The following is a 21,426-nucleotide window of genomic DNA, read 5'->3' on the forward strand; positions in this document are numbered from 1 at the left end:
AATTCCTCAAGGGCTTCTTTTCCATGGGTTCCGCCCCCAACTAAAATCTCTCCAGTGCATCATCAAGGATCTACAACCTATCCTGAAGGACAATCCATCACTCTCACAGATCTTGGGAGACAGGCCAGTCCTCACTTACAGACAGACCCCCACAACCTGAAGCAAATACCAGCAACCACACACCACACAACAAAAACACTAATCCAGGAACCTATCCTTGCAACAAAGCCTGTTGCCAACTCTGTCCACATAGCTATTGAAGGGACACCATCATTGGACCTAATCACATCAGCCACATCATCAGAGGCTCATTCACCTGCACATCTACCAATGTGATATATGCCATCATGTGCCAGCAATACCCCTCTGCCATGTACATTGGCCAAACCAGACAGTCTCTATGCAAAAGACTAAATGGACACAAATCAGACATCAAGAATTATAACATTAAACACCCAGTTGGAGTACACTTCATCCTCCCTGGTCACTCAATTTCAGACCTAAAAGTCGCAATACTCCAACAAAAAAACTTCAAAAACAGACTCCAGCGAGAAACTGCAGAATTGGAATTAATTTGCAAACTGGACACCATTAAATTAGGCTTGAATAAAGACTGGGAGTGGATGGGTCATTATACAAAGTAAAAACTATTTCCCCCCCCTCTACTGTTACTCGCACCTTCTCATCAACTATTAGAAATGGACCATCCTGATTATCACTACAAAAGCTTTTTTTTCCTGCTGCTAATAGTCCACCTTAATTGATTAGTCTCATTATAGTTGGTATGGCAACACCCATTTTTATATATATCTTCCTACTGTATTTTCCACTGCATGCATCCAATGAAGTGGGTTTTAGCCCACAAAAGTTTATGCCAAAATACATTTGTTAGTCTGTAAGGTGCCACAAGTACTCCTTGTTCTTTTTTTACTAAAAATTATGGGTTTAATAAAGACACTGGATTTAATGTCTTATTACAACAGTCTGTAAACACATTAAGGGTATGGCTACATTTGGAATTTCAAAGCGCTGCCCCGGCAGCGCTGCGGGAGCGCTGCCATGGCAGCGCTTTGAAGTGTGAGTGTAGTCGGAGCGGCAGTGCTGGGAGAGAGCTCTCCCAGCGCTGCATGTAAACCACATCCTTTACGGGTGTAGCGTGCAGCGCTGGGAGCCGCGCTCCCAGCGCTGCCGCCCTGATTACATTGACGCTTTACAACACTGTATCTTGCAGCACTCAGGGGGGTGTTTTTTCACACTCCTGAGCGCGAAAGTTGCAGCACTGTAAAGTGTGAGTGTAGCCATGGCCTAACTTCCACCACCCCACACACACACCTTTTTGTCCTATGTCTACAGGGGTGTTAATGGGCCACGTCACCTTGAATGTTCCTTAGAATATGTACTAACGACTGATGCCTAACTATCTGTTTGCTCTTGTACCACTCCTAGTACCTTTCCCAGACTTGAAGACGAGCTATGTAGCTTGAAAGCTTGTCTCTCTCACCAACAGAAGTTGGTCCCCACCTTGGCTCTCTAATAGGGTATGGCTACACTTGCAGCTGCAGAGCAATTTAAGTTAAATCAGCCATTGGAGAGCGCACTAGGGAAAGCGTGCTAGTCTGTCCACACGGAAAGCTGAAAGCGCACTGGTGTGGCCACATTTGTAGCACTTTCAACTGCATTGGGAGCAGTGCATTATGGGCCGCTATCCCAGCATTAATGAGGCTGCAACGTCCTTTTCAAAAGGGGTGAGGTGGGGTGGAGTGTGACAGGGAGTGTGAAGGGAGAGAGAGTGTGTTTTTGGGGTGCTGAGAGTGTGTCAGCATAGTGTCTTGTAAATTCAGCCCTCCCCCTTCCTTCCCCCACCTCTCGCTCGTCCACTCAAAGGCAAACAGTAGCAGTTATTTTTTTTCTCGGACTTCTAAGCAGCCCATCTCAGAACTGGAGATTTGAAAGGGCACTTCTGCGTCCCGAGTTCACAACAAAGACAAGAGAGACCATTTCAGTTAAGAGTATTATGGGATGCTTCCGGAGGTCAATCAGTGTAGTAATGTTACTCCTCATTTACACTGGTGCTGCAGCAATTCACCCAATATGCAACAGCTGCTAATCTTCCCGGGAGGTGGCGTACCAAGACCGCTCTAGCCAGGGAGTCAGCGTGCTCGCCCTGCCTTGTCAGTGTGGACGGGGAGTAAGGTAGAGTGCTCTGGGAGGCTTGATTGCGCTGTAATGTGCAAGTGTAGTCAAGCTTACAGGGAGTTGGTCAGCCAGGCAGGTAGGGGCTGTCTCCCCAAATAGAGGAAATTATCTCCAAGCACTTAGCATTGTACAACCCAGGAAAAGACAAGTGATGAGCCATTAAAGTTAATGGGAAACCACTGAAAGAACCTGAAACTGAAAAGAAAAACCCCTGTCTTGTAAACTTAAGAAAGGAGGGAATTTTCCCCACCATGAATCACCAGTCTGAAAGATGCCCCTCCCCACCACTGCCCAGCCAATCCCCACCATATCCCGGTTACAAGGGTTTAAGTGAATTCTGTCCAGAACTGAGGGACAGTCTCAAAGGCAAGGTGGCTGTCTATGAACACTGGAGACCTCCCACAAGGCTAGGGGGCATGCTAGGAAACTGAAGCAATAGTTAACTTGTATTAGTTAATGGATTTTTATCTAACGTATATGCAAAACCTGAGGTTGTATCTTTTGTGTTTGCTTTCCTTACTAGTTCATCTTTGAATCTGTGTTTTTTCTAGTAAATAAACCTTTTATTTTTACCCCAATCAGGTCTCCAGTGTTCAAACTTAGCTCAGTGGTTTGAGCATTGGCCTTCTAAACCCACGGTTGTGAGTTCCGTCCTTGAGGAGGCCATTTAGCGACCTGGGGCAAAAATCTGTCTGGGGATGGGGCCTGCTTTGAGCAGGGGGTTGGACAAGATATCTCCTGAGGTCCCTTCCAACCCTGATATTCCATTAAACAGTGTGGAGCATGTGTGCTAAAGTGAACTCAGAGCAGGTTTCAGGTCTTTGAAAGGTGACAAGTCAGAGGGGAAATGGCAGAGCGTCTAGTAGTAAAGAGCTCAGGATAGATGGAATTAGGGTGGCTTGGGCCCGGAGTAACTAGGCTGGAGGAAGCCTTTATGCTTGTAGGCTGCTGCTGGTGGTAAGGCTCTGAGCCATAGCAGCATAGCAAAGTTATAGGGCAGGTGGTGTGAGAACCCCTTATTAGTCTCACCGATCCCTAGAATGTCACAGAAAGTGAGAGACCCTGGCTCAAGTCCCTCTGTCATTATTTATCTAGAATGGAACAGCTTCAACAGGAGAAATTGAGGGAGCCCACACCAGATTATTCCATAGCTCAGTGGTTAGCGCACTCTCTGGAGAGATGGGAGACCTCTGTTCATAATCCTCCCTATTCTCCCCTGCCCCCTGGAAGAGGAAAGAATTGAATCTGGATCTCTAACATCCCGGGCAAGTGCTCTAACTACTGGCTAAGAGTATGTTTATGCTATAAAATTTGGTCAAATTTATAGAAGTTCATTTTTTAGAAATCCATTTTATACAGTCAATTGTGTGTGTACCCACTTAAGACCATTAACTCGGTGGAGTGCATCCACAGTGCTGAGGCTAGCGTCAACTTTCGGAGCGTTGCACTGTGGGTAGCTATCCCACAGTTCCCGCAGTCTCCACCACCCATTGGAATTCTGGGTTGAGCTCCAAATGCCTGATGGGGCAAAAACTTTGTTGCAGGTGGTTCTGGGTACATTTCATCAACCCCCCCTCCGTGAAAGCAACATCAGACAATCGTTTTGAGCCTTTTTTCCGGGGTCCCATCTACTGGACCCGCTCAGCCCTCTGTCTGCCTGGATGATCGGAACTCCAGGCAGGCAGTGGGCTGAGCAGGTCGGCAGACCGAGCCCCAGACCAGCAATGGGGTGAGTGACTCAGCTCGCTGCCAGTCTGGGGCTCCGTCTGCTGGCTTCTGCCAGCCAGGGTCCCGTTCAGCTCCCCTCTGCTGGCCGACCTCGGTGAGGTCAATCAGGGGTGCCTGCACAGACCTGGCTATCCTCCTCTTAGAGCACCGAATGAGAGTGACTCCAGGTCATTCTTTTCTTTAAGTTTCATCTCATGGAGATTCAGTCCTGCCTGGAATATCATGTGAGCTGGAGGCTTTTGCCTCAGGCTGCTCTCCCAGTCAGCATCATCACGTGGTAGCACCTAACCCAGCCTGCCCCTTGCTCCCATGGCTCATGAAGCCTGGACAGTAGTAAGGAGCAGTTCAACTTGTGGAATGACAAATCCAGAACGAAGGATTGCAGTCTAAGATTATTTCAGAGTCCTAGATAGCATTAGTCCCTATAAAAGGCTTCATCAAAATTTCCCCCCGCCCCTAAAAAAATGTTAATTTATCAGAGCAGCTGAAAGGGTAAGGAACCCAGGACTATAACTGAGAGAGCTTCCATATTATTTAACTCATAATTGATGTAATTTGAAATAAAATTTCATAGCGTGGTCTGTTCTAAGACTAAAAATGCAGGAGGGGAGTCAGAAAAAGGAACTGTGACCTGTTCCACCCAGTTTCGAACCGGTGATGTTTCAATTGTTAGGTGAACGTCTATCTCATGTCTATATCTATGGCCTTCCTGTTCACAAAGCGGTCATGCCCGCCCAAGGCTGACACAGCATGGAGTGCATGTGACACAGCGATCTGGCTTCAGCAGGATCACTAGCGAGGCATGATACTTTTGCCGTTAAGCAAACACAGCAATTCTTTCCTGGCCTCTGCCACTGAATGCCTCCATGCATTACACTGTGCCCTATCAATGTGGGAGGACTGCATGAGCTTGGAAAACATGTCATCATGAGTGCGTTTTTCTTGCCTTCTAATCTGCTATAACCTCAGGGACGGAGATGATAGGGGGAGCGTAGAAACATTCTAGGGGAACTGCATGGTCACCTGTGCTGCTGAGTTCGCCACGCTGGCCAAACAGGAAATGAAATTCAGAAGTTCCCAGGGCTTTTCCTGTGTAACTGGCTAGTACATCTGAGTTCAAAGTGCTGTCCAGAGCGGTCACAATGGAGCACTCTGGGATAGCTCCTGGAGACCAATACCGTTGAATTGCGTCCACACTACCCCAAATTTGACCCAGTGATGTCGATTTCCAGCGCTAATCCCATTGTCAGGGGAGGAGTACAGAAATAGATTTTAAGAGCCCTTTAAATCCAGAAAACAGCTTCGTCGTGTGGACAGGTGCAGGGTTAAATCGATGTAACTCTGCTAAATTCGACCTAAACTCGTAGTGTAGACCAGGGCTAAAGGTTAGAAGGGTTGCAGCGACAGCAGCAACACTTCCTCCTCCAAGCAAGGAAGGAATCTAATAATTCCCACAAGAAACTTAGGTGCTTAAGCTGCCTGACATCAGAGGTCTGGTTCCCATTTGAGGATTGCAAAACAGAGCAAGGCCCCTCCCTGCAACCTGTATTTAGGCACTTATTTGCAGGGATAGAGTTCTGCACACACCCCTCTTGTCAGTCTCTCCCATTGGCTATTTCAGGTGGTTCCTAAAATAGGCTGGCTTCATGGATTACAGTGTAAGGTGCTTCTCTCTCCACATTCATTGTATAGGAGCGTAGGGCACCTAACTAAGCTTTGTGGATGGCAGGGTTGTTCCTGGGATTTTCTAAGCATCTAAAAGTTAGGCAGTGAAACGCTTGGTGCAACAGCTCCGTCCCTTTTTGGATCTTGGACTGTGTTCACCCTCCTTTCCACCCCACGTCTTGGTGTATGTTTTCCAACAGTACATGCATTACAGGAGAAGATTATACCCACTCTAGTAGTTAGCAGCAAAAGTTCTTTTAACCTGACAGTGAATAAAGCAAGTTTCTTATGTCCCCAATGGCTACTAAAAGGGTATTGGTAGCCTTTAGTGACCAAAAATTTTCATGGCAGTGTAGAAACCATAGAAAACTGTGTCAGTAGTAGTAAACTCGGGGGTTATCAGCTATGATATACCAGCAGTCACAGGAGTTTGGGAAAAAGATTTCAAACATCAGACAATATCTTAAAAGGGAAAAACAGGTTTATTTCATGCATTTTACAATAGTGTTACGAAAAGGAGGTTAAAAATACCCATACACATTTTAGTTGTATATTTGTTCTAAAAATGATGGGTAATGGCATCTACCTTAAAACAAGTTGGGAAGCCCTACTAGAGGTTTATCCAGGGAAATTTCTGGATTCAGCTCCATGTCAATTTCTATGCTAATCATCTTGGCTCATGCAAAAGCATTAAAGCCATGTCAGAATTCAAACTTTGCTGCAATAAGAACACTTCAGAGATAATGAACTGGCACAAAAGGAAACTGTTATTGCTAATCCACTATCCAGGAAATAAAACATTGCAAGTATGTCCTCCTGGACCTTAACACAAACAGCTGAAGCACAACTTACTGTCAGACCACCAATAAAACTGGTGAATTGGGTAAAGGAGACCTGGCCAGGCCATTGGAAATGAAGATGTTCAAACCCAGGTTCAAATCGGGCTCAAGTCAGCAGTGGCTGAAAGTAGTTGCCCTCTGATATCTGTTCAGTGATATAAAGAAAATGGTTCTGTGGTCTTGATTCAGTTCCTAGTAGTCAGATTGGCACTATTTGGCCTATAGTGCATAGGCACTTGCTCTTTCCTGGCAAACACATGTGGGCCAAGTGTACTTTAGGTTAAGTGCGCATAAGCTTTAGGGGGGAAAAGATCTGCAAATGGAGCATGAGCCAGGCACACACATCCATTAGCCACTAGATTCCAGAAAGCCAAGCCTTGGAGATGGGACCATTGTTAAGGCGGGTCAAAATTTAAGCTCAGCCTTCAGTCCTTTAACTTCTGAGGGAGAGCACTGTCTACACAAGTGTTACAGTAAAAGCGTGAAATCACCCAGAAGTAATAAGATAGCTTTCTACGCTATAATGTAGATTTCTCTCTCTCCATGGCAGTCAATGTAACTATCACTAATATCCTAATAACAGCCCTTCGAATATTCGTTGACAGCTACATTTGCAACAGCGTTCCTGAGTTTTACAAGACTGTATTCCTTGTTAGACTTGGCCAAAGTAAAGGGAAGCTAAACTGCAATGGAATAACCAATGACTATTTCCCGAGGAAGGAGAACCTTCCCAAAGTCTCCTTATTCCCAGTTTTATTAACAGAAGCTGTTAAGTTTCAATATTTACACAAGAGACACACAGCTGATTGTGCTGTCTTCTGCACTTGCAGTCCTACCACGATGGAGGCTGGAGTGTAACAAAAATTAAAGAGCTGCTATTTGTGATTGGCTCATAATGTTTCTAATATGGATGTTCAGAGTTTAGAAGATGTTAGAAAAATGCAATAGTTGGTCTTTAAAAATATTTATTCACGTTTAACTGGAACTTCCAATTAGCCATGGGAGGTGTATTAGCCCTTAGCATGTCTGAATTCAAAGCGCTGAGAATTCCTTCTGTCTGCGATAGTTACCTTAGGCAAACTGAATAATAAAGTGTGGAAGATATAGCCCTTTAAAGCATCTATTTGGCAATAAGCCTTTAAAGACAGTTGCCTTTTGCAGTCTCTAACGTGCCACAAGGACTCCTCATTTTTTTTTTTTTTACGATACTACCGATACTACCAGTTACCTTCCAAGGGAGTTTGGAGAGTCTCCTGAACATTTAAGTGAATACTGATGGGATTCTCTCCGTTCCTCAGTCGCCTATTTTACATACACAGATCTAACTGGGATCCTGAGATGGTCCCTAAAGCAGGAAACAGATGCAATATAAAATGTACAAAAACAAACAGGGAGCAACTTCAGGACTTACATATTTCAAAATTGCCTTCTGTTAGCAATGGGATGTTTTGAGTTGCTGGCCATCAGCAGTTCTAGTCCCAGGCTTCTGAGCCAACAGGGATGCTGCTGAAGAAAAGAAACCCTCTTTCCTAAGGGTATGGCTACATTTGGAATTTCAAAGCGCTGCCCCGACAGCGCTTTGAAGTGTGAGTGTAGTCGGAGTGGCAGCGCTGGGAGAGAGCTCTCCCAGCGCTGCATGTAAACCACATCCCTTACGGGTGTAGCGTGCAGCGCTGCCGCCCTGATTACACTGACGCTTTACAGCGCTGTATCTTGCAGCGCTCAGGGGGGTGTTTTTTCACACCCCTGAGCACGAAAGTTGCAGCGCTGTAAAGTGTGAGTGTAGCCATGGCCTAAGACCCCAGATGCAAGGGCTGTCTGAAGAACAGCAGTGAATGCAGTTCTTTCAAATTACATCTCCTGGGAAGGGGAAGGTTTATGATATGGAGGGAGTAAATCAAACAGGTGCAAATTAAATTCAAAGAGATTCTCCACCCCACCCTCCCTGAATGCCACCCAAACTGCTGGCTCTTTTGTTAGGTTTCTACTTGGAGGAAAAGGCCCATTCCTTAGGCCCTGTCTACACTGCCACTTTACAGCGCTGCAACTTTCTCACTCAGGGATGTGAAAAAAACCCTCCCTGAGTGCTACAACTTTTAGCGCTGTAAAGTGGCAGTATAGACAGTGCACCAGCGCTGGGAGTTACTTCCCTCGTGGGAGAGACTGTTTTAGAGCTCTCTCCCAGTGCCGGTGCTGCAGATACACAGCCACGTTAAAGCGTTGCCATGTGAAGACCCTTCCTAACATTCTCCCGCACTCCTCAGGAAGCTGTTCCCCCAAACACCAGACTGATTGGATTAAAGTGTACCACCCAGGTTTTGGACTATTAGCTTCAGACAGAACATGCTGTTACTGTCCTTGCACCTCAAACTCATTGCAGGCTAGAATATAGCAGAGGTTCCCAATGAACCTGAGAGCATTCATTAGCTGGGGTAGATTCCTACAGTGATTCCCTGCACAAACAGCACCTGTTTCCTCCCCCACCCCCGAAACAAGCAGCTCTGCAGCTTGAAGTGCAGCTCTGTCTCAAAACTGGCTATGTGAAAACACCACCATATTACTTAACAGACCTGCTCCTTCGGTGTGATCAGAGACAGATCTGTCAACTTTAGTGTCAAAATAAATCTTTACTTTTTTTTTTTTTTAAACTTTTAGCCATGCAAAACCAACACAGCTACAGAAGGGGCTGGATTATATCTGACATTCATCAAGGAGCTTGTTTAGTAATTTTAAATGTTACACCTGTGCAAACCCATTGCTTGGAAAAGTACAGCGTGAGTTTCATTCAGGGAAGAATTTGAAAACAATGGAGTGGCACAGATGCAACTGCAGCTTAAGTCATCCACCAGAACCTTTAATGGGTGCTGAAATGAAACATGGGAAGAGACCCGCTGGCTCTCAGAGCTCAGGGTGAATTTGCAGAAGGAGCAGACAAAGGTCGTCTTCTTACTTGTAAGTGGACTATATTTGATACAGACTCACCAAGGATTGAGAAAAATTTCATAATGGCTCCCAGGTTTAACAGAGGAGCAGCAATTCAGGCTTTAAGTATAATCAATTTCAATTGGTTAAAATGGTTCATGGGACTACAATTAAACTTGGATTGAAGTATTGTTTGAAAAACAGCCAAAAGTGTTTGATTTACGATTAATTATTTCCCCTGAAGCCAGAAATTGGTCATTACAAAATCCAATACCAATAGTTTCACTTTTTTCCTGATTTAAGTCTACAGTGGTTTCTGTGGTAATACTTACATTTTACAAATTTAAAAACTTACTGTGTTTTTAAAAGATTTGTAAAACTTCTGGGTCTCATTTAAAACAGTTTAAAGAATCCCAATGAAAATCAGTCTAAGTCTCTACTTAAGTCATCCCTTGGGTCCGTGTATGTAGCTCCAAATGATCGATACACTTAGATGAAGAATGTTTGTACACCTTTAGGTCAGGAAATTGGGCCTTCCGTAAAACAGTAATAACTGACTCAAGAAAGATAAATTGCCCCTTGTATGAAAAGCCACTTTAATTGTTTGTCTGCCTTGATCTAGGGTACCCTCATTCTCTTCTGCTATAACCTACCCATGCTCATGATTTAAAATCTAGGGCTGTAATACTGTTTCATCTATTGATAAAGTAGCTTACAAAGAGTCTGACCTGACCGTCCTGTCTACCTCTTGCTAGTGTAGCTAACCTTATTCTAAGTTACCAGATTTCAATACAAAAAGAAACCAGATTTTAGTAAAGGGAAACTCCTGGGGCTTTAGGAGAAGAATCTGATAGTACAGTAGAAGCTCAGAGTTACAAACAGACCAGTCAACCACACTCCTCATTTGCCTCAATCAGGCATCAGCAGAGACAAAAAGCAAAGCAAAGCAAGACAGTACATTACTGTGTTAAATGTAAACTATTATAAAGGGAAAGTTTAAAAAAAGATTTGATAGGTAAAGATACTGTCCTTGTGCTTGTTTCATTTAAATTAAGATGGATAAAAGTAGCATTTTCCATCTGCATAATAAAGTTTCAAAGCTGTATTAAGTCAATGTTCAGTTGTAAACTTTTGAAAGAACCATTATGTTTTGTTCAGAGTTATGTACGTTTCAGTTAGGAACAACCTCCATTCCCAATGTTTTCTTAACTCTGAGGTTCTACTGTACATGCACCTAAGTGAATGTCTCAGATGTTCGAGAAATATGAAATTAATAAGGGTAAGAGCAAGAACAGAAGATTAGTTGACAGGTCTGCTACAGCAGCTTGCAAAATTATTTACCAGATATTTGCCTAATAATTTATTTATTTTTTTTTTTTGCTGAAGTGAGAGACAATAGCTCTGTGAGGTATCAGAGAAAGTGCAAAATGTTAATGATTCAAACTCTTCCCCAAAATAATTTTTGCTACTACAAGGGACAATGTAAACCAGGGTGCAGATAATCACACCAAAAAAAAAAGGAAATTTATTACACTATAAAGTATTCCAGTGAAAATGCCACTCTCTAAAAGTGGTCCCTTTTCATATATATCCTCCAAGTTGTTTCAATTTTCTCAGTTTCTTACTCAAGTTTTGCTTCTGCAATCCTTAAGGATCTCAGGTAGTTTATGAAAATCAAATCATCTGCCTTCTTTGGTTTAACAGAAGACAACACACAAAAATGCAGATTTTGGAATGATATCAATATATATTTTTAATTATTATAAGGCATTAAAAGCCATTTATTCCAATGCTGAATTTACTCTGTAGAGCCCAGCAGGAAAATAGGAAGCTTTAAAGGCCACAATTCCATGAGCCATGGAACCTGAAGAACATGGGTCGTGTCAAGCTGCTTAAACACAGTGACTTTTCCAGCAAAGGAAATGCTTTAGTATGCATTTTAAGAAAAACCAACCGCTATGATTAGATACACATGATTATCTGTTACTATTTAGGGGAAATTTAGGCATTAACTTGAGGCTGATAAAACATGGATGCCTACAAAAAAAAAAAGTATAAAAAGTATAAACATTTCCCCCTACAGAATAATTACATTTTAGTAAATTCAGTTAGGTCCTAACATCTTAAAAAAAGACAAAAACACATCAATGTGGTATTGTGGAGGGGCCAGCAGCTTCCTGTGCAGACCGCATCCAAGTGGCAAAATGCTTTACAAACTCTTTCAAGCATTAGATGCATGACAAAACATTTAGCCCACGCATAACCTGCTTTCTAGAAATGGTTTTACAAATTGCTTATGCCAAACTTATCAATGTACAATAAGTCTTAAAAAATATAGGTAGACCCAAGACGCTTGAGAAACTGGTTTTCACGTGGAGGATTACACATTTTCCTGGTAGAGGATATGGTATATGTAAAAATTCTGAAGTTATTTAATGAAACAGTTTAAAATGCTTTTAGAATTCCAGATCGTCTTGGACAATCCGGTTTAAACTCCCATCCACTGCTCCACCTAGAGCTACGCAAGCCAATGAAGCTTCAAGAATCGAGAGTTTAACTTTTCTACAATCAATTTAGTTACATCTGTTTCAAAGAGTCATGCTACTGATTTTGTTTAAAACACAATGAACTAAAAAGCTCCAGTCTTGTGTGTTAACATTTACCACAGGCCTGTCCTAATGCAGCTGTGTGAAAATGTTTTCAGGCAGCATTCTTAGAAACATCATAAAGAACTGCATAGTTGAAACAATGTAGAGAGATGGACTGTAAACATCATGAAAATTCAAAGCAATTAATTCAGACTTTTAACTGGGGTGAGCTGTTTGCGCTCTTATGGTAACTTTAAACTCATTCACCAGGATCAGAATCTAACACTATCCAGCCATGTAGCTACACAGATTCCAGCTCTTAAAATACCCAACAAAATCCAAGAGGAGCTTGACACTTGTAGGCATTTCTAAAATGTACAACATTTGGTTAGCAACAAACATTTCAAAAGAGACAAGATGTTCAGCTGTGACAATTTAAGAAATTTTGATTTTCCTTTTAAACATTTGGCTAAGACTGGAGCTTAACTTTTGCAGGAGGAAGTTATTTTGACAGCAGAAACATCAGAGATGACTCAGACAAAAGACATTTTTTCCAAGTTTAGTATTCCCTTTGACTATTAAAATAAGCCATCAACCCAGTCAGTATTTTACACCTATTCTTCATGGGAATCTTTTGTCTGGGGTGTAACTTTTTACAAGGTAGTTTCACATGATCTTCTACTCCATTCTTACCTAATAGAAAATGTGTCACTGAGCCATAAGGAATGTGCAGTATAAGATAGTAAACCAGGGTTGTCATTGATTCCAAAACCAACTATGTAGGCCCAAATATTTGCATTTATGGGCTGTAATATATATGTAGCACCAAATACAGTGTCCTTTAACTGTTTGCAATTATTAATACCCAAATCATTTCAAACTGATCAACATTGGAACACCCAGCACCAGATGTAAGTGCTACATGTCTCAGAGGAAAATATGAGTGCATGATTGTTTCTTTCTATGTGACCAATATAATTCAGCCTATGAGAGAGTACAACCATGCACTAGAACCAAGATTAACACATCTCTCACATCATCTCTTCCCATTCAATAATCTTGCGATGTTTTCAGCCAGCACATTCAGTCTATACCAGCTTATAGGCATAAATGGTTCAATCCAGATCAACAGAAAATTATCTAAAGCAGATTTCTTCCTCTCACAGCCAAGCCTCTTCAATGTGATAATTCACTGCATCTTGGAATAAAAGAAATATTCTTCAGTGTTCAATATGGTCTTCACATCCTGGAACCTCGCTCTTGCAAAATCTGAAAGAGACAGTTAAAAATTACACACATGAAAATTTCCCAATATCAGACCTAATGCCAGGGGGGCAGAGAGTAAAAGAAATCACTGTATTTCAATCAGGTGATAAAGCCCGAAGGGCTGGCTTAGGGACTTTCCTGAAGCTGATGCCTTAATATAGAAAAACAGATAACAGGCTATACATCACTTACTACATTTCATTAACCCACCTGTACAATAGCTCACCATTAGTGTTATTTGAGTCACACTAATAAGAGGAAAGAGACTATTTAATATTGTAAGGGGGCAGTAAGAGTAGAGATCAATCAGACAAATGAGTGCAATTGGTCATCGATAAAGTTCACAGCACACAGACCAAACACAGAGCTCCTAAAAGTCACAAGAAGGTAAAGAGGGAGCTGCAGGGATAGTAGGTGTATGGGCTAGGCCAGTTTCTCTGATCCTAGCAGCAAGGCTGCCTAGTTTGTGCGTTACCAGGGAAAATGGAGAATTGCCTTTTTCAAACTTGGGATTTTTTAAATTGTACTTGCTTCAGTAACATCACCTGTGCGCTCCCTTGTTTGATGTATGACCTGTGTCACTTAGAGTAGCAACGAAATGTGCATAAGTAGCACAAGACGTGCCAAGGAAACCTTGGCAGGGACACAATTATAGTGTGAAAAAGCAAGTAGTGTTTGAAGGTCAGGAGTATAAAAGCTTGCATGGGCTAGATCAACTCCTATACAGAGTAGGCTGATGCATTAACAGTACAGTATCTGCCCTGACCTCTTAAAGCAGTCCCTCTCAGTGTCAGTTATATGGTAAAAACAAACAGTCAGATTCTTGACTCCATGGGCAGGGCTACCCAGAGGATTCAGGGAGCCTGGGGCAAAGCAATTTCGGGGGCCTCTTCCGTAAAAAAAGTTGCAATATTATAGAATACTATATTCTCGTGGGGGCCCCTACAGGGCCCGGGACAAATTGCCCCACTTGCCCTCCCCTCTGGGTGGCCCTGCCCATGGGACTATTTGTACGCTACTAATACGTGAAAGCTATTAGTTTGATGTGTTAAGTTAATGTTTTAGATATATCTTCATGTTTGATCAATAGTATTTAATAGATTTTTATGCAATATATTGGCTTGCATAATTTCTCCTGCATCTGTGAAGAGTCACAGTCTATATGCAAACCTTTCTTTTGGTGGGATGGGACACTTCGTGGAGTTCACTTTTCCACGTATTATCCTGCCCAATACTGTGATGTTTTGTGAAACAGAAGACAGACAATTAGGAGATACGGTGTTTTTTGAAGCATATTGGTTAAATTTTATAAGGAAGTGAGTTCAATTCAGTGGATAGAGATGTTCAGAATCACACTTTCACAGGATTCATGTGCCCCATCCCATTGCAATTGAATGACCTTATGTTTGTCAGAGGAGATTACACTGAATTGGAGACCTCCTCTGCCCTTAGGACACCATTATATAACCAGCCTATAACCCAGATAAAGTGGCCCAAGCTTGTGCACATGAACCCTAAATGCATAACAACTCCCTACCATTTTGTAGCACGCATCTCAAAAGACAGAAATCCTGTTTGAACAATTCTACTCTCTTGCAGTGAAGAGTTAGAAGAGCCTCTCCTGGTGTAGGGGGAGGGGATGTACTCATTTTGCCAAGAAAAGCCCATTTGCTACAATATTCACTGCAGAAATCACATTCTTAAAATTGGTACTCAAACTCAATTCTCTTCAGAAAATATTTTAAAGTATTTGCCTCTGAAGTATCCAGGGTCTTTTCTTGGCATCTGCTCACCACTTATCCTCTGCTCCCTCTGGTGGTTTTGGCTTTCCTGTTGCCACCCTCTTCACTTCAACCCCATAGTATGGACTCTAAATTCTTGTATGATGGTATCCAAGCACCTTAGATTAGTGTCTCAGGTTACTAGCCTCAGTTTCTTCATGTAATAGGTGATTAGTAATGATGAGCTCAGTTATGATGGTGATTAGCACCACAGGGAAGCCTACAAATAAACTAAGGAGGAAGTCCTGATAGTAGTCAGACAAACTAAGCAAAACTTTAAAATGTGCCAGTGACAAGTACAGAGCACTATTTGCTGGTCAGTGAAATTAGCACCACCTGACACTTTGCTCTTTTGGCCTGTGGCTGCCTTCATGGGGCTGAAAAGACTTTCTGATCCAATCACGAGGAGAAGGTATATGACAGACCAGGCACATTCCCCGGCAGAGGCAGCCACTGGTGTGATGCAGTTCCTTCTCTGGTACTTGCAGTGGAACAGAATGTTTAAACCATGAACATCTTACACTGATACTCAGTAGAACCTTCCCTCCTAAAGAATTTCACAGGCCTTTACAATACATATACAAACACCTGTCCCTCCATACTTGCAGGGTAGAACATGGCAGCTGCTTAATAGGGCACAGAAGCGCCGTACTAATGAATATACCAAAAAACTTGACGTTTAAACTTACAGATGAATTTCATATTGCAAGGAATTAACTTTTCTAGTTTCAAAACCAGCCAACAATGGATAAGCCTTTCACATCAATTACAGCCATTTAGGATATAGTCTTTCCTGATGTATATAATACTTTGGGATCTTCAAGGACTACAATTACTGAGACCCCTCAGTTGTATGATTTCTCCTAAAAAAGGTAACTTCAGAGGCAGAGTGCTCTCTAGCACTACAGTGGAGATCTTGGTTAAGGAATGATTTAGGGTCCGTCTATGCTGCAATTAAAAGCCCGTATCTGGCTTGTGCCAGCTGACTCAGGCTAAGGGGCTGTTTAATTGTGATGTATCCGTTTGGGCTGTAGCCCGGGCTCTAGGACTCTGCGAGGAGCCTGAATGTCTACATCACAATTAAACAGCCCCTTAGCCCAAGCCCACACCAGCTTACACTGACATACCCTTGGAGGGAAAAGTGCCATCTACTGACTCACCAACAGTACTTCCTGCAGCACCTGGATTTTACTTTGTGGTTGGACGGTTCCTATTCACGCTGTATACTGTTCCTGCTTAGGTTTGACAACAGATGAGATCACAGCTAGTATTACTATGAAGTTCCCATGAAAGGTTTTCTAGATGGAGTATGAAAAGTTTCAAAGTATGTATTGAAAACATACATATTTCAGCGTTAAGAAAATTTACCACCTGTGCTTCTAGTTAATTAAAAGCATTCTAAGAAACTGCATGGCAAACACAAGTGTATTCAGTGAGTAAAAGTCAGGCCTTGAAAATTTACTTGACAACTGCTAGTAAAGGGATTTGCCATGGTGAAAAATACATGTGCTAGTATGCCTGCTGCAACTTAAAGTTAGAGGAACAATTAAGTACTATAATTTCAATATTATCAATCAACATTTATTATATATATATTGCAACAGCACCCGTATATGGTGTTTTCCAAAACACAGAAGAGGGCACTCCTTACTCTGAACAGAATACAATCAAGTTAACTATCAAACTTTAAAAGCATGCATCTTACTACTAGGACTGGTCAACTGGCAGGAAAAAAACATTGGCTATGTTATTTAATACATTCCACCATATGATAATCACCAAGCAGAATGTGACCACCATGACTGAATACCACAAAGAAAACGATCAGTTGAATAAGTTATTCGATGAACCCCAGTAGGTTAGATGACACACAGTCAATCCACCTAAAGATGTGGTGCTGAACTGATTAACTAATTTGAGTTTAACATCACACAGTTAGTTAAACTTGCATATGCAGACACTCGTATGAGATTCAACATGGCTCATCTCAGTTTAGCTTGCACCTGTAGAGTCCTAGAGTTCAGACAAGAAGGGAGCACCGGCTGGTCTAGTCAGACCACTGACAGCACCGAGCTCTTGCACACTAAACCCAAACCCAGATGTATGTATTACATCCCACAGGAAACTAAGCTATTATGATGTGCCACAGGGAGATAATAGGAGTGAGTTGCATGTCACTTGTAACTTTAGCACAACATTTAATTCTGTCTAAAGCAGATCACAATCGACAGCACACGCATACTCCCTCACCCTTTTCTTGCTTTTGGTTAGGCATTTTCCTACATGGCTTCACTTCACTTTCTCTTTCCTGTAACAGATCATGGTCATGTTTCTCAAGCTATCTTCAAAGTGTTTCCTCTACACCTTTCCTCATTCTCCATCTCCTAACCTCTCTTTCGCTTCACTGAGAGCTCTACCTCCTGCCCTGTACATTTTGGTTTCTTTTCTTCCATATACCCCACAAATATGTCTCTCTCTCATATTTTATGTGCACACACTGTACTTCTCTTTCCCAGCTTATCCCATCAACCTCCCACTCTTTCCCTATGTCATTCATTTGCCCTACCACCCCCTCACAAAAAGCTATGGACATTTTTCAAGGTGGCCATTACCCAGAGAATTAATTCCACAGACCTATATGAGAGAAGGGGTAGAGGGGGAACTGTCCATAGCAACAACCTGGTGAGAAAGCAACTGCTTCTCCCATGCCAATCTGCTTGGCTAGAGGAAGGTGTTCGGATAAAGGTGCTGTCCCTGGACTCTGCTCATGGGCTTTATTTTCATACTAGCCTCTGGCTAGTAGCTGCCGATACATTTGAATGCCTCCTCTCCCTAACCATGGCAGGGAAGTAAAATATATTTGGTTCTTATTTTCATTGCTGTCCACAGGATTCTGAACAGGAGTAAGAACTGACAGATGCTGGTCACTATTCACTGTGCCACGTAGGGAAACTCTGAGCTGCCTGCTTGTAGAGTCCCTGAGTTTATACTCATGTGATCTATGGAAGTTTCTTAATGACCATAAGGACAAATCAGTTAATTTAAAAAAAATGAAAGCTTAGATTTTGCACAAGTAGGCAACCTTCCCCATGCATGCTTTTCAAACATTTTATTACCGAATGATAAATTTATCTTTTCCAACCCATATTGTATTTGTAAAAAGGCTGCCTTTCCAAAGGTACAGGTAAGAAAGGATTTGGAGTATGATCCTATAAGATGGTGAATACCATCAGATTCCAGTGACTTCACCTGAGCTTTTCAGTATTGGAGTCCTGATGAGCAGCAAGTAACAGATATAAGCAACAGCAGACTTAAAATAGAAATGATTGTCAACAAAAACACTAATTATTCTCCATGCACTGCTTCAAGCATTGTCAGGTCACTCCTTGGTAAATCATCATCATAATTTGAATTTCAATAGCACTGTCCATTTAGGTATCTCAAAGCACTTTACACTCAGTAAATTAGGACTTGGCCTCTCCCCAGTGAGGTTTTTTCCAATTTAGACCTGTGGAAACTGGAGCACAGAAGTTAAGTGACTTGTTTATATTCATACAGAGGGACTGAGGCAGAGTGGAGAAAAGAATGCAGACCTGCAGTCTCCCTATATTGTGCTTTAATAGGACCATCCTTGGCTAACATACCTCAGATGGACAAGACTCTTAATATGTTGCCAAATCAGACATTTACCACAGATTTTATTAGCTGACATTATACACAAAATGCATGACAAGAGAAAAAATAGGCCATGTAACAAAAATACAAAACCATTTCGGTCTAAAAATGTTTCCCACTAGAATCTGTATAAAGCATTTCCCCTCTCTCAGAATAGCTTTAAAAGGACTGATAATGCCAGTGTTACTTATGTAAAAAGACATAAGAACCAGTACAGGTCTTGTCATGTCATCACCATCTGTGCAACAGATCATACTATAAAGTCTATTACCATTTCTACCACTGTGATTTTCACCTGACACTAGGAATAAAGGCAACTATGACTATAGAACAAATACACCACTAGGACTAGCCAGAGCATGGTACTGGTGAGGGGTAGGTGGCAGATGGGGCAGAGGAAAGCGTGTGGGTGAAGTCCTAGGGCAGCTAATGCTCACCATGACATTTACACTTAATCTGAGTCATTCATATCGTAATCCGTCTCTTCATCCTCGCTCTGAATGGCATGCAGCAAGTGTAAAGAAAGGGAGGGAAAAGAAAAGATTGCAAGTGAGTCAGAGCCAATGCAAAGTACAATCCACTTACACTTGAGGTATGTGAGGCTATTTTACTTTAACCCAATTCTTCATAAGGCAATAAGATCCCGGACAATTTAAAAACAGGAGCATTATAAATAGCAGGGAAATTAGTTTTCTCCACTGTCCCAGGTATCAGCAGATTACTGCTAATGGTTCCATTCAGTTCAGCATTCACTTGACACAATGAAAGGGAACACTATGTAATGAGACAGTTGATGCTACATATGGTACCTGAAACTTGTGAAATCTGCAACTGGCTCCATGTGTCTATGGACTCTTAACACCTGGAAACTTGGTTTTGGAGGCAGACATCAGGAGGCACATTGGGTCACCCCCTACTAATAGAGCACCTCAAGAAAGGGGCAGGGAAACCAAGTGGATTTGGAATGGAGAGCTCAGAGAAACACAAGCTGCCCCACAAGTGCTCTGCTTACCAATCAACGCCACTGAAACAGTTTAAGTAATTGGCACAAATGGGTTAGTTTACTCCTCCCAGCTACATTAAAACATTACACGTCCTTTCCAGGTATCAATAATAAGACTCAGCCCTCGTCCAGACTAACCCGCGGCATCGGCGGGTTAAAATCGATTGCTCGGGGATCGATATATCGCGTCTAGTCTGGACGCGGTGTATCGATCCCCGAGCGCGCTTACATCGATTCCGGAACTCCATCAATCCGAACGGAGTTCCGGAATCGACGCGGAGAGCCGCGGACATCGATGGCGCCCCGTCCAGACTGGTGAGTATCTCGATTTTAGAAATTCGACTTCAGCTACGTTATTCACGTAGCTGAAGTTGCGTATCTAAAATCGATTTTAATTTCTAGTCTGGACGTGGCCTCAGAGAAAGGCAAGGGCTGAGTGGCATTGCTTCCTCAAACCCCACAAGAGATCCAAATTTTGGGCAAACTGGTAGGTATACTGTTTAGGTTGAGCCTATGCAGTGATGATGTAGCTATGTTCATCCCAGGATACTAGAGAGACAAGATGGGTGAGGTAATATCTTTAATGGACCTACTTCTGTTGGTGAAAGACACAAGCTTTCGAGTTTACATAGAGCTCTTCTTCAGGTTGTGACTGTTATTGTTCTACTGAACTTGGGCCATTTTAAGTTTTACTTAAAACAGAAGTTGAAGAGTTTAGTAAACTACGATTAGAATCTGCAGAAGCCAGAATCAAAATGAGCTTGAACAGAAGTCCAAATCAGCAGCGAAATGGCAAAAAATGAATAAACAGTTCAGAAAGAAATCTAAATACTTTACATAACACTCATGCCCACAGTCCTTGGAAGCCTGACCAAGGTAAGGCTATTATCCTTACTAATTCCCCATGATGTAGTCCAAGTCTTGGGCCATGTACATTCAGCGTAGGCGTTATTTTGGGAAGGTTCCTGTATGGACTTTGCAAACACAAGGATGAGAGGTTAGTTGCATTTGAGGGGTGTTCTGAAACAGATGGCCTTTCAGAATGCTCAGAGAGTTGTTTCTTCCAAAGTAGGAAATAATTACCAAAGCAGGGTACATGCTAAGTTCAGTTCATGAGAAATATCTCATAACGTAAGATTCAAGAGTCAGTGTACATACTTATCACTTTGTAATGCTGTCTCATAGAGGAACACATTTTAAGTTATTTTACTGCTGAAATTCACATGACAGCAAAATCTTCACTTACCACACTTCACTGCCATTGCTTGAAGTTCACCAGTGTATTGCTCAGTATTACTAGCATGTCACTTTGGAGAAAGTCAATAATGTAGAATACATGTCACTGGGGAAACTTTTAGTACCTTTGGAAAAACTACTTTCAAGTTTTAGTTGCTATTGTTTCTTGTTTTATCTTATTTAGGCAAATTGTGTCCTCCATGAACAGAATACTAGAGAATAAAAAAAAAAACTACCAGAAAAAGAAAGAAAAATTAGAAGAGCCTGATCAGCTGGGGCTGCTCCCAACATGTTTTTTTCTGGTTTGTAAACCCACCACTATTAATAAAGATTCTGGTAATCTGGTGGGTAATGCAGAATTAAATACAATGGCCCTTTCATATCTGTACTGTTTTTTTTAGATGTCATGACACAAGGGTTCTTGTGCTTTCCCCTTCACAGCAGCATGGATCAGAGCCACCTAAACATCTGTCAGTATGTAATTCTGGGTGACCGTCATTATCATTTCAATGGAATAACAAGTTGTT

General features: G+C 42.1%; 1 protein-coding gene across 3 annotated transcripts in view; it reads right to left on the minus strand.

Moving 5' to 3' along the window:
• Positions 1-6,052: 6,052 nt before the first annotated feature.
• PDPK1 (3-phosphoinositide dependent protein kinase 1) overlaps positions 6,053-21,426 on the minus strand; it is a 142,864-nt gene continuing 127,490 nt past the window's right edge. For 2 of the 3 annotated variants that reach the window (XM_050967645.1, XM_050967643.1), the window contains 2 exons: positions 19,098-19,156; positions 6,053-13,207 (listed from right to left, as the gene is read on the minus strand). In XM_050967645.1, coding sequence (XP_050823602.1) covers positions 19,112-19,156 — 45 coding nt within the window. In that variant the 3' untranslated portion in view covers positions 6,053-13,207; positions 19,098-19,111. The remainder of the gene's footprint in view (positions 13,208-19,097; positions 19,157-21,426) is intronic. The other variant, XM_050967644.1, reaches the window with a different exon arrangement.

This window comes from Gopherus flavomarginatus, chromosome 9 (genome assembly GCF_025201925.1).
Source record: "Gopherus flavomarginatus isolate rGopFla2 chromosome 9, rGopFla2.mat.asm, whole genome shotgun sequence".
Classification (NCBI taxonomy): domain Eukaryota; kingdom Metazoa; phylum Chordata; order Testudines; family Testudinidae; genus Gopherus; species Gopherus flavomarginatus.